At 35.7% G+C, this 14,692-nt stretch overlaps 1 protein-coding gene across 1 annotated transcript in view; it reads right to left on the bottom strand.

Annotated features, from left to right (window-relative positions):
- SLCO1C1 (solute carrier organic anion transporter family, member 1C1) overlaps nucleotides 1–14,692 on the bottom strand; it is a 58,889-nt gene that overhangs the window by 22,138 nt on the left and 22,059 nt on the right. The window contains 4 exon segments of the mRNA XM_008582366.1: nucleotides 1,519–1,714; nucleotides 9,177–9,302; nucleotides 10,862–10,960; nucleotides 12,875–13,021. Of these exon segments, the coding sequence (XP_008580588.1) occupies nucleotides 1,519–1,714; nucleotides 9,177–9,302; nucleotides 10,862–10,960; nucleotides 12,875–13,021 (568 nt within the window).

The raw sequence follows: 14,692 nt of genomic DNA, 5'->3' as shown, positions 1-14,692 counted from the left end.
GTGTTTGCTTTTAGCTTAGAAACAGTATGAAGTTGTAGAAAGAATATTACACTTTGAGTCACTTCTGTGGTCAGGCCTATTGTAGACATTTAACTTTGGGGAAGTGAACTGACTTTTCTCAACTCAGTTTCATTTAAACACGGACAACAAAATTTATCTCATAAAGGCATTTTGAGGATAAAAGTGAGATGAAAATGAGAGTTTAGCCATTTTGTAAGTTGCACAATGTGCTCTCCTGCTGTCATCTACAGGAGGATTCCAGGGACAGGTAAAGACGGCACAGGGCTTCTACGCTCTCTAGAATCTTCTTGCAATTCATGTTTACAGCTAACATTCTTAATCTACATTGCTGGCTTTTACCAAGGCAACACTACACTCTGTTGAGTCTAACGACGTTGCCGTGATAACTCCTAGAGGCCATGCTTTATGGATGTTGCATTCACTCATTTTCATGAACGTTTTAAATGGCAAGTATTATAACTGGTGCTCACTTAGCAGCAGGAGAAACCAGGTCAATAGAGGTGATGGAGGTTAGGACAAGACAGATAGGTGAGTACGAAAGGAAGAGCAGGAAGGTAGCTGAAGAGCAAGCAGCAAGCAGGCAGGAAACAGAATATAGCATCAGGAGGGTTTGCCTTTGAGCCACACGCAGAGTTTCGGGCAATCAGGAAGATACAGTCAGGGAGGTTTGCCTGGCACATGGTAGGGGCTCAACCAAAAATTTTTAAAGCATATAATGCATGGACAGGTGAGAGGATGAAGAAAGTCACCTCTGGTATTCAGAGGTAGAGTGATGGGAAGGACTGGGAAGGACTCTTGAAGGGAAAGCTAGTTTCTACCAATACAGCCTTGCATTCTCCTGACCAGTTGCTAAAGATAGCTGTTATGCGGGTCACTGGGGTGAAAGAGAGCCACTCTCTCCTGAAACTTCATGATTTGAATACATCAGAGCCTAAGGAGGAGGGAATAGAGACCACTCCCGTTATCCAGGTGTCCAAAGGGAAAAAAAATACAATTGTTACTATGAATGGTGCATCTTCTTTGGGTCAAGCAAATACTTACTAATCACTTTTGTGTACATTATCTTGCTTAGGCCTTACAAAAGCTTAAAAGGCAGTTATTGTTTCTATTTTTAAAATGGGAAAAATTGAAGATGGATCAGTTCAAGTAACCCAGACAACATCACTCACTAAGAACAGGCAGAGGCAAGATTCAAGGTCTGTATTTCCACTACCAGGTTGTTTCTCTAAACTTATCAGGTTGATTCTGGAAAGTTAAGATGTGGGTTTAGTATTTTTTATATTTCTCTAAGACATTCAAATTTAAAGTAGATGACAAATTGTGGTGACAATAACAGATTCGAAGACATAAGTATTGTCAGCTATCTCACAATAAAACAATAATTCCCTTCCCATAATTATGATATTGAAAAATCAAATTATCTTATTTGGAACGCTATCAATACTTAATTCGATTAAACAAGCCAATCTCCTCAAATTATTGAATGAGGAAACGTACCCTTGGTAGGAAACAGTGAGTCCTGCCACATCAGAATTTTCGCAGCCCAGTGCAAACAGGGAAAGGAATAGGAGGTAACCAAGGACAGATGATCCCAAGTAGAGTTTTGCAGCTCCACACACACTGATTCTGAATTTTTTCATAACTATCCCCCCAGAGAATATTCCAAGGGCCACTGCAGGTATGTTGATGAGACCTGAGGAACAAGAAAAATATGCCATTTTGTGAATCTCTAAAAGAAATATGAATGCATTCACACAAACTTCTAAGGGATTATACTAAACTATGCAATAGTTCCTGATGCATTATTAGACTATTTTCTCATTTTAAGTTATAGAAATACTCAGTCACTATCATCTGCTAATATATATGAAGAGTTCTTGTTGAGTTATGGATTGATGATTGCACAACTGCACAGACTCAGAGTTCTGCCTAACACAACATTTGGTGCAGGTATTAAATCAACAAATACTGAATGAATCAATGAATTGACGTCTTTCTGGTCCAGTCCCAAGATTAATAGGAATAATCAGATAGCAATTAGGTGGCTGTTAATGTTCTTTAAAGTTGTACATAAAAGAATAATAGGCACATGGAAGGTAGGGAATAAAAAAAGTGTTGGTTTCCATTTTCTGAACCAAACAAAAATTGTTTTGTTGGCACAGCCTCTTAGCCGCTTAGTTTGTTATCTTTCCTGACAACAACAAAAACAACCACCACCTATATTTATTATTTGCTTTTAATGTACCAACCATTAGCTAAGCATTTGGCATATTATCTATCACATTTGCTCTTCACCACAATCTTCAGAAAGTGATTTGTTCACGGTCATGGACAGCATGTGGTAAAACCAGATTTGAATGCAGAAAGTCTGATGTCAACTCCCATGCCTTCAATCACTATGTTACAGTGCCTCTCCTTTGAGAGTTTTGGGAGATGGTATCCTTGATAAATAGATGTGCAACCTCGCTAGTAATCACATAAGCGTGAGTGAAAAGTCTAGGAAGAGTCCAGCAGAATGGTTGAGAGTTTGAACTCTGGAGACCCAATTGCTTGGGTTTGGATTTCAGTTCTACCTCTAAATAGCTGCACAACTGCAGGTAATTCTCTGAACATCTCTAAAACTGTCTCGTCACCTATAATATGGAGCTAATAATAGGCTGTTGATTAAATGATATTTTTCATGAAAAGTTATTAAGGTCACATCTGGCACCAAAATATCATTCAATTAATTTCTATCTATTTGATTTATAAAGATAAAATTTTGGGGGTGGGGTGGAGAGGGGAAACTCTGTGTTGGAAAAGACCTGGAGAAAGGCTCTTCCTGCCCTGTTCGTGGGACTGTAAATGATATAACTGTAGGGCAATCTGGCACTCAACAATAAACACCTTCCGTGCTAACTAGGGAAGTTATCAAAGCATAAATATTAATCTTACTATGCTGACTTAGCAGCAAGAAAAATAATGTTTCCTTTTATAAGTACCTTTCCGCAAATAATTCTCTTAATTTTTCTTTATTTTCTGTGTAACACCTCCAGGAACTAAGAATAATAAGTATTGCTGTCAGTGTATCATTTCTATTAGGTACTGTCTTGTTGAATAAAAAATATTCCAAAAAATTAAGCAAAAATAATTGCAGTCTGTATTGAGAAAGAAAAGATCATTTGTATGTAGCTTAATAATGATAAAAGAAGCTTAAAGAGAAAATTCCACTGTCTACCCAAACTTCTTTCAGTAGAAACTGCAGTGGAAAAATTTTTATTGAAACATAATTGATTATAAATATTTGTGGGGTACAGAGTTGCATATCAATACCTGTGAACAATATGTGATGATCAAATCAGGAGAATTAGTATATTCATCATTACAAAACATAATCATTCTTTGTGTCCATTAACCGACTTCTCACTGACTCTGTCTCCCTCTTTCCCATCTCTAGTAATGGAAATTTTGAAAAATACTCACAAACTTAAAACAGCTAAATCATTTTGCCATATACTTTCTAGACCTTGAATTTGAAACATTTTGGCTGTTTTTCTTTAATTCCCTTCACAAGTTTAAAATAATTAATATGAGAAAAATGCTATTTCTAAACATTAAAAAGAATATGGCTGACATTTAAAGACACGTACAGCAAAAGTTAGTTGTCATGGTGATGATGGTTGGCCCTTGCACATGTAGGGAAATTTCTGTTTATTCTTTCCTCCATGTCATGTCAAATGACTTCCCGGAGAGTAGAAGGGAAATATGCATCCTTTGCTCCTATCTCCTATTTACCACAGGGAGATCATTCTCCATAGCCCAAATTACAAAATGAAAAAGAAAAGAAAGAGGGGTAGGATAGAAGAAAAGAAAGGAAATGAGAAAACAATATTTATTGAATGATAGCTTATATGAATTTGCCATGCATTTTATACATCTTACGTCTACATTTCAATCTAGAGATATATTTGTTTTTATTGCTCTACAGATAATCAAAGTAAGTGTGAGGGATATTGAAAAATTTGCCCACTCAACCTTACTTTGCTGCAACCCATACCTACAAATGTGAAACCAAGATGTTCTCAGGAAGGTATTCTAACTATAATGATATGGAATTTTTAGACACTATTACTTATCTATCAAGGAAGTATTTGAATTGTCTATAAACATGACATGTCAGAAACAATGAAGAATAGAGTTTCAGGCAGCCTTTGATACATGGTTAAAAAATTTCCGATGATGAGTTTGTTTGGACCAAATAGTTCATTTGAGTCTGCAGAGAAGGGTCATGGATTAAAACAAATCAATCAGCCACAGTTTAAAAGAGAATTATTAGTTTGACTCTTCTTTTCAGTTTTCCAAAAATAATCATATCCAGTGAGGGAATATAACTCAGAAACTCAGGGGAAATACTTTTATTCCTGGCTATGTCATAATGTATGCATAAGATACATATGTATAATATCAAGCAGGCCATTGAATCTCTCAGAACTTTAGGTTCTATCATCTGTGCTAATTATTCTTAAAAATAATTTTATAGGGCCGGCCCGGTGGCGCACTGGATTGTGCGCCGCTTGGGAAGCGCAGCGGCGCTCCCACCCGAGGGTTCGGATCCCACATACAGACCGGTTCCTGCTCACTGGCTGAGCGAGGTGCGGGAGCAATGCCGAGGGTTGCAATCCCGTTGCCGGTCCCTGGTCCGGTACGGGGGCAACACTGAGGGTTGCGATCCGTTGCCGGACACGGAAAAAGACAAAAGACAAAAAAAATAAATAAATAAATAATAATAATAATAATAATAATAATACTTTTATAGACAAAAGTATTTCAATTAATATCGACCCAATAAAGAAATGTGATTATATATAATGTCATTTTCTATTATAAGCACCTTTCCGTAAATAATGTTCTTAATTTTCCTTTGTAAAAAAAACTTTTCAATTTAAAATAAAAACTTATTCACCATTCCAGTGAGAGCAAAATTAAATGCCCCCAAATCTCAAAGTGTTATGCACATGTCGAATAATGGGAAATAAACATATAGTGAAAGATGTCTCTTCACTGCAATTCATGGCAAAAAAGATGGTATTTTCATTTTGATATATGAAACTTGACCCTCTCCTTCACATTATGCAAAAAATTGATTTAAAATGGATTATAACTTAAATGTGAAAATTAAAACAATTAATCTAGTAGTAAAAATCTTGGAAAAATATATTTATGACCTCAGGGTTTGACAGAAATTTGTTAAAACAAGATCAAAATAACAGTCATGGAAAAAAAGTGATAGAAAATTGAACTTAATTAAAGATAAGAATAGCACCATAAGGAGAATGAAAAGGTAACTTGAAGGGTGTGAGAAAATATTTGTGACATGTACGTTCAATAAAGAACTTGTATCAAGAAAAATATACAGTACTCTTGTAAACCAATAAGAAAAAGATTAATAGTCCAATAAAAATGGCAAATAACTTGAACAGAATTTCCAAAAGAGAATGTTGAAATGACCAATGAGCCTATGTAAGGTGTTCAACATCAACAGTCAACATGTAAATGCAAATTAAGCCACAGTGAGATACCACCACCACATGCCAAGTGGCCATACTACTCAAAGTGATGTACAGAGTCAATGCAATCCCTATCAAAATACCAATGAGTACAGGCCAGTTGACAAAAAACAGAAACAAAAATAAAAAACAAACAACAAAAACCAATGACATTCTTCACAGAAACAGAAAAAACAATCCTAAAATTCATATGGGACCCCAAAAGACCCTGATAGCCAAAGCAATCCTGAACAAAAAGCACAAAGCTAGAGGCATTACACTGCCTGACTTCAAAATGTACTACAAAGCTATAGTAATCAAAACAGCATGGTACTAGCATAAAAACAGACATAAGGACCAATGGAAAAGAAAAGAGAACTCAGAAATAAATCCATGTACCTATAGCCAACTGATCTTTGACAAAGGCATCAAGAACATACATTAGGTAATGAACAGCCTCTTCAATAAATGGTGCTGGGAAAACTGGATATCTGTGTGTAGAAGAATGAAACTTGACCCCTGTATCTCACAATTTACCTAAATAACTCAAAATGGATTAAAACTTAAATGTAAGACCTGAAACTATAAAACTTCTAGAAGAAAACACAGGGGAAACACTTTAGGACATAGGACTCAGCAAAGATTTTATGAATAAGACCTCAAAAGCACAGGCAAGGAAAGCAAAACTAGACATATGGGATTACATCAAACAAAAAGGCTCTGGCCAGCAAACAAAAATAAAAAACAACAACCAACAGTGCAAAGAGGCAACCAGCAGAATGGGAGAAAATGTCTGCAAACTATGCACCCAACAAGGAATTAGTATCCAGATTATACAAGGAATTTAACAGCAAAAAGATGAATAATCCAATTTAAAAATTGGGCAAAGGAGCTGAATAGACATTTCTCAAAAGAAGACAAACAAATAACCATCAGGTATCTGTTTGACATCACTAATTATTAAGAATATGCAAATCAAAACCACAATGAGATATCATCTCACTCCTGTTTAGGATGACTATTATCAAAAGGACAAAAAATAAGGAGGCAGAGAAAACGGAAACTCTTAAACACTGTTGGTGTTAATGCAAATAGTACAGCCATTATATAAAACAGTATGGAGGTTTTAAAAAAAACTAAAAATAGAACTACCATATGGTCCAGCTAGATATTTATTTAAAGAAAATGAAATTACCCTACTGAAGAGATACCTGCACCCTCATGTTTATTGCAGCAATATTCATGTAATCAACACAGTTGTCCATTGACAGATGAATTGATAAAGAACACATGGTAGATATACACAAAGGAATACTACTCAGCCATGAAAAAAGAATGAAATTTTGTCATATGTGGCAATAAGTCATATATGGCAATATGACATACATGAACCTAGAAGACATTATTTTAATTGAAATTTATCAGGCACAGAAAGGTAAATACTGCAGGTTCTCACTCATATGTGGGAGCTAAAATAATAATAAGTTGAACTCTTAGAAGTAGAGAGTGGAACTGTGGTTGCTAGAAGCTGGAAAGGGGACATTGGTGGGGAAACAGAGAGAGGTTCCTTAATGGACACAAAATTACAGCTAGATAGGAAAAATAATTTCTAGTGGTGTACAGTAATGCTATGCATTTATAATTAACAATAATTTATTGTATGTTCCCAAATGGCTAGAAGAAAGGAGCTCAAATGTTCTTATCACAAAGAAATGATAAGGTTTTATGATGATGAATATGCTAATTACCCTAATTTGATCATTACACATTGTATACACATATTGAAATATAACTCCACACCCCATAAGTATATACAATCAATATGTTTCAATTAAAAAATAAATTCCTTAAAAAAAAAGATAAGAAAAGAGTTGATAAGGATACAGAGCAACTGCAATGCTCTTCATTTCTAATAGGAGTATAAATTTGCACCACCACCTTGTGTTTCACCAATATCTATTGGATCTAAATACCCTCTGTGACTCAGCAATTGCACTAGAGTCAAGCCAGAAAAATGAGCCCACCGATGTATAAGTACATGTAGAATGGTCACAGCAGCATTATTTATAATATCCAAAAGCAGAAACAACCCAAATGTTCATCAACAATAAAATGAATAAATAAATTGTGGTATATTGATGTAACAGAATATTACACAGCAATGAAAAATAACAAACCACTGCTATACACAACAACATAAATGAATCTCATAGATTTCACTTCTATTGAAGTCAGCTATACACAAAAGAACACGTATTTTTCAATTTATATGAAGTTCAAAACAGACAAAACTATGTGATGATAGAGCTCAGAATAGTTATTAGCTTTGGGGAAAAGCATTGACTGGAGGGAGATTTGAGGGAGCCTTCTGGGGTACTAAAATGTGCTATAAGTTCTGGATGGTGGTTGCTTCACAGACACATATTTAAAAATTTATACAGCTGAGCTGTACATTTAAGGTCTGTAGAATTAACTGTTAAATGTATGTTTTACCTCAATAAACAAATAAAAATTAATATAAATGAATATTTCTCAACTTTCATTCTTTGTCTATTCTTCTTAAAGTCAATATGAAGAATTTATTGAAATGGATGGGGTATTGGGAAAAAACTAAAATATTTCTTCAGATCAACCATTAAACAATAAAATTAAATTAATCTGAACCAGTTAATGTTGAAAGTAAAAGAGTTCAGTTATGTAACCTTAACATCTAGAATTTTGGAGAAAAGTAGTCCAAACAAATAGTCAATTATATTAGCATCTACTAAATGTCTATTATGCAGAATGGTAATAGGAAAATTATATCTCCTAAAATACCCTCAGCTGTCTCTCCCTGCTCCAGGTCTCTTTCAGATAGATAGAGCGATTTTTAAAATATTTTATGAAGAAAATTATTTTAAACTATTTGCGTTTCCTATCATAGAGGAACATGTCTAAAGAAGTAGAATATATTTTATGCCCAGAAACAGTAACATTAAATGACACCTTCATGGACTAAAAGGAACTAATCCAAGTTTTAAAAGTATCCAATTACTTCCAGGGCAGTGCTCATGTATTTGTAGATTTGTTTCCTCTTCATTCTTCATTCTTTTCTTGGCCCTTGAATACCTTTCTCATTATGAGCTGTACTGCTGTGCTAGAAACACAACCTTTTTAAATAACCCAGTTGTCTGGAGTCAGAACTAAGTCCTTTGACTCTGAGCAAATACGAGTTTTATTTTGTGACAAACATTTTTAACCTGTCTAAATGCCTATTTTATATAATCCTAGAAACTGTTTATGTAAAATGGTCATTGTTGTGAGATTTCGGCTATACTTGAAACATGAATATCCAGTATTAGCAATTTCCTAATAAAATGTACGTTTGTTCTATATATTACTTCTTCAAGAACTATTCTCTCTCTAGGCCACTCAACCACAGTTGTGAATAATTCTCTCTACAAAGTTGTGCCACAGACTGTCTAAACATTTTACTCTGCTAGATTTTTTTCACTTACTTTTTTACTTCATCTAAAGTGCCCTAAATTACCTTCAGTCTAGATATTGGAACGATCTTCTCTATGATTACTACGTGTTGGCCAGGTGAACCTAAGAGAAAGCCATGGGAAAGCATGGGACAGATGAACATACCGATAACGAAGTTGGCCTTGGAGGACGACTGCCCGTACTGTTGCTCGATGTACTTTGGTTTATATGTCACCATGCCAAATAAAGAATTAAACTGAACGGTGCTTGCACACAAATATAAGAAGTACACTGGATTTCCAAAAAGATTCTTCAATGAGGGGATAGTGTAAACCTCTCATTACACAGATGGTAAATTTAAGACCCACTGAGGTTAAGTCAGCAGGATGTTATTTATTAAATGGTGGTTAATAATACTTCAGAGCTATTCTAGGTCTGAAGCAAGATTTGTAAATTTAAGTAACTTCAATATCTTATTCATCATAAAAAGTTTATTTTTGACACCATTTCTCACTTGACTAAGAAGTAAGCATTGACAGTTTTTTGAATAAAACCAAATGGGTTGTTTTTTTGTGTTGTTTTTTTCTGTGTAAGAAACAATAAAACATATCACTACTGTCTACCTCCACCACACTCTATGAGAACAGCAAATAAACAAATGTCCCTTGACAAGTAGGCTCAATACCAGGTTATCACTGCATGTTAATTGTGTTCCTTTAACAATTTTCCTCTGTATCACACATCACACCTATACTTCTTTATATCAGTTTCCAAAACTGAATTTTAAACTTCATGCAGTCAAGGAACACAACTATTTTTTCACTGCTACAAAATAGCACCTCGGATAGAGTAAATGTAAAATAATTTAGCGGGGGGTGAATAATGAATAAATAAAATTTTGGGAAGATGTTTTGCAGTTGATTTGATTTGAAAAGTGCAAGAATTCTGCATTGTGGACCGACCCTGTGGCTCACTCGGGAGAGTGCGGCGCTGGGAGCGCCGAGGCCGCGGGTTCGGATCCTATATAGGGACAGCTTGTGAGCTCACTGGCTGAGCGCGGTGCGGGCGACACCAAGCCAAGGGTTCCAGTCACACACAAAAAACAAAATAATAATAATAATAATAATAATTTTGCATTGTGTTTTAACATACAATGACTTCAAAATGCAATTTCAGATTTTTTTTTTTTTTTTTGGTGAACCATTTTCTTTTTTCTAACTGCTTTCTTGGATTTCTTTTTTAAAAAAAACATAAATACTGTCTATTTCTAGCGGGTGCATCTCACAGGGATAGAAAGAAATTAATAGCAATGGAAAAATCAGTTCCCTATTTGTTTCCTATACAAGCAATCTCCCAGAAGGAAAGCCAGTCTCACTATCATGTGCCTCCACCTAAAAAAAGACTTGTACTGCAAAAAAAGAAGGGAAGTGGGGTTGACAGAAGACTTCCAATTGGTCTTCCTGGCAAGTCCCCAAATACATTATCAATTGATGTAACTGTAATAAATGTTGACACACCTGAAACCAACAAGGGTCAACAGGAAGCCACAGTTTTCAGTCTTAAGTATGCTGGGATGCTTTTGAACTGGCAAACCAGAAGAGAGAAAGGATATATCCTAATAACAAACCATGGGTCATCCAGTTCTAATCACCATCTGTTTTTCCTCTTCCATTGATTAATGCATGTGACAATTATATCAATAATAAGTTTTCCATGGATTTTTTTTCATTTTATGAAAGAATACTACCCTGGCCTTTTATTTAAAAAAGGAATCTGATATTTTACACTGTCCCCCTTAAAAAAGTTATGGTAACTAAAATAAATTAATAAATAAAAATAAACTCCCTTACCTAGGTTTACAAAGCCAATGTCAACATACAGTTTGGCACATAATGAGCCCAACAGGAAGCCAAAGATCGGTCCTATAATTGCAACTGTCTGCACACACCCTGCACCAAACAACAACAAAAAAGACATCAAAGAAAAAGTGCTGCTATTTCTGTGCTTTGATAAATTTATAAAATTTTAAACAGGAAAATGTTTCAACTCCTCATTTGTGTGTGTTTAATTTATCAATTTTTCAACCACATTGAATCAGGTGAACAAGTCTTCTCTGCTTTGGGAGAAGAATGAACACTTTTAAGTCATTAATTACTTCTTAATAGGAAACTATCACCAAGACTCTGAAAAAGTTAATTTCTGAAAATGGGGCAAACTTTATCCCCTAGGATTAGATATAATTTGGAATTACACTAATTTTGATAGTCTTTCAAAAACTTTTTATGATCAGTTAAGCACAAGACTTGTCCTGACATTAAAATTGATTTCTTCCCCCTTAGTGGAAAAGCACATCCATTCACTCAGAGGTGCTGCAGGACTGTTTGTGAGAGTCGGACCCATCAAGATCTTTGGACGCAGCTAGCAAAGGAGCTAGTCTTTGGAGCAAGGAAAGTGCTCGGGAAGGCTCACGACTAGTCAGAGCAACCTTCATGGGTAAGTGGAACAGATTGCCTGAAGGACACCATTTCTAGTAACCAGAAAGGTAGCTGTCCCTTGCAAAATATCTCTCATTTGCCTTTCATTTTATCACTGAGCTTAAAATACACATATTTTGGCGAGATTAATTTAAATTAACTGGAGGAGTAAATAGCAGTTACCAGATCCTTTTCAGAATAGAAGAAAGGGCAAAGAGAGTGAGCAGGCTCTTGAGCTCCTGGGGACACCTAGGCACCTGCATGCTTTTCCTGGCTGCAACCTCCCCTCCAGTCCACAGACCAGTTGCCTAGCACATGTGATGAAGCTTTTGTTCCAGTTCTAGTTCTTGATTTATATGGCAGTTTTCCATTAGAGCAAGAACCCTAGTCTTAAGTATAGCCTGCTTGGCTGTAAGCAGAACACCCTGGAGTTCTGCAGTGCCAGGACAGGACTATACAGTAGACCTAGCTATAGCCTCTCTCCATGAATTTAAATTTCATGCTTATCTCCCTGAACATTAGGCCTTCAAAAGATCAGAACTCCAAGAAAGCAAGACTAATGTGTGAATCAGAGAACAAGTCTTCGTAATCCCTATATCTCTAGTTTCTAGCTTAATTCCAGGACATAAGAGGCACCCAATAAATGCTTCTTAGATGCATATGACCTTGGGGTTTGCCTTTGCCTTATTATTTTGGTTTTTGTGACTTCAGCTGCTGGTCTACCCTTTGGGATCTGTTATAGAGATGGTGTAGCCTCAGGCCTGGCTCTGATCCTTTTTATACTTCTTTATCTATTTCCACCTGCTGTCAAGATTCCAGAATTCTTCATTGCCTATCCCTCATAGGAAAAAAAAAAAAAAGATGCTTTGAATAATGAGGGCTTATAAAATGGAAAGCAGTTTCTAGGGTTTTCTTTATCTATTTCCACCTGCTGTCAAGATTCCAGAATTCTTCATTGCCTATCCCTCATAGGAAAAAAAAAAAAGATGCTTTGAATAATGAGGGCTTATAAAATGGAAAGCAGTTTCTAGGGTTCTGGAAAGAAAATTTAAAAATTATAACACTTCAATGCTTCAGTAGTATCATCATCCCACTAAAAAGAACTTATGAGATCTGAAGCCCATGAAGATACTTTTTTGAGGTCATACATCATTGTAGTTGAGCTCATAGTTATTTTCTTTTCATCTGGTGTTCTTCCCCTAATGCAATAAGTCCTCCTAACTGAGGTTTCTTCATCATCCAAATCCTAATTGCACTTCAGAAATGTGTGAGCTGAATGAAGGAGTTGGATATGAAGTATAAAACCTTCCACACCCAATTCAGTACAGAATGGAGTTGAGAAAAACCAGGTGCCCTGCGTCTCAGGAAGATGAGTGAAGTGGGCATTACCAATATAGAAAGCTGCATTGTCTTCACTGGCAAAATCATCCAGGTAGGCGATGCCTAAGGGCTGAATGGGGGTTTCTCCTATTCCACGAAGAAGATTTCCCAGGAAAACATAAACCCACATGGAGGAGCTGGCATCAATTTCACATTCTTGAAAGAAAAGCAAACAAGAGGATGGAAATGATCACTATCAAAGTTATTTATTCTACATTTCTACAATTTGTCTTAAAACTGGATGAGAATGCAGGAGGGCCATTTGCAATAGTCATATCTTGATAGGACTTTGGGCAAGAGTGGAAAGTGTTTTGTAACCTCGATCTTTTATTTTTTCATTTTAACTTACACATTGTAATTATACATACTTGTGGGTACAATCTGATGTTTTGATACATATATATAACGTATAATAATCCGGTCAGGGTAGTTAATGTATCCATCACTTCATGCATTTATCATTTCTTTGTGGTGAAAACATTCAAAAGCCTCTCCTCTAGCTACTATGCAATGTATGGAACTTAACTGTTAACCATAGTCACCCCGTTGTGCAACAGGGCACCAGAACATATCCTGCCTATCTAATTGTAATTTTGTACCTGTTGTCTGGCCTCTCCTTGTGTTCCCTCTCCAGTCTCTGATAACCATTGTTCTGTTCTCTTCCTCTATAATGTCAACTTTTTTTTTTCTTAGATTGCACATGTGAATAAGTCATGGGAGGTGCCTGGCTTATAACTTCAATCTTTTAGGCAGTGTACATCCTCCAGAGACTGGACCATGGAATTTTCTTGCTTCTTGTTCCTGTTGCTTTTACTTTTTTTCAGTCCTTTTTATTTTGCACCTATGCTGAGCTATGTGAATTCCTACACTCTAATAACACCTAATATCCTATCTGAGGCAAAACACAAATTTTGAACAAAGGCTTTCTCACCTTAATTGTAAGGTTTTTAAATTTTTCAGCAAAAATTATAAGTAATTCTGTTATTGACCAAGTTTTATCTGAAATTCAGATTTTTAACATTGGATAGTATTGCTTAGAATTTATGTTTGTTAGTGAATAGCCATTTTTAGGACTTTGGAAACAAATTCATATAGAAATTCTAAACCCGATGTGCTTTAGCAGTATAATTACTCCAACAAAAAGAACGTTTTTGACAGCATTTTAAGAGTAAACTTTAAAGCTAACAATTTCAAAATACTTTCATAAAAGTCATGTCTTAATAAGATCATGTAAAGTAGGATAATTACCTCCACATCATAAATGAAATATAGCTTTGAAGAATTTAGCCACTTTATTAAAATTGGTAATGTTAACAACGTCCAACAATCACTGCTTCTGAATGCTCCCTCTCTGCCACATCCTGGGCTAAGTGGTTTGCAGGCATTTTTAAATGGAATCCTTCTAACAACCCTATGAGGTAGGAGTTATTTTTGCCTGTTAATAACTCCTAAGGTAATATTTGATTGTGAAGTATGGGGTATTTGAAGGACTGAGGGGTTTTAGAGGAAATATACGCTGACAGGGACCTGATTACACCCAGGGCCCCTCTACCACAGTTGCCCCCTAGTGTTACATACGCTGCCTAGAACGTAAACAACCCCTGGGAAAGGATGGAGGTTAGGGACAAATGGAGATTAAGTTTTTACCACTCTGATGAAAAGGAGGTGAACACAAAAATTACTTTGACTTATGGGGGAAATTACATTTCTTTTATATCTGAGCAATGGACTGAGATTTGTACATGCTAAACTAGTTTTATCATGCTTTAAAGGCCTGCCTTATTCGGAACCACTAGAATATTTTCCCAGTCACCAGCAATTAATGCT

Source organism: Galeopterus variegatus, unplaced genomic scaffold, assembly GCF_000696425.1.
Source record: "Galeopterus variegatus unplaced genomic scaffold, G_variegatus-3.0.2 Scaffold2592, whole genome shotgun sequence".
NCBI classification, from domain to species: domain Eukaryota; kingdom Metazoa; phylum Chordata; class Mammalia; order Dermoptera; family Cynocephalidae; genus Galeopterus; species Galeopterus variegatus.
Note: the sequence above shows the minus strand (reverse complement) of the source record. Positions and strands in the feature narration are given on the sequence as shown.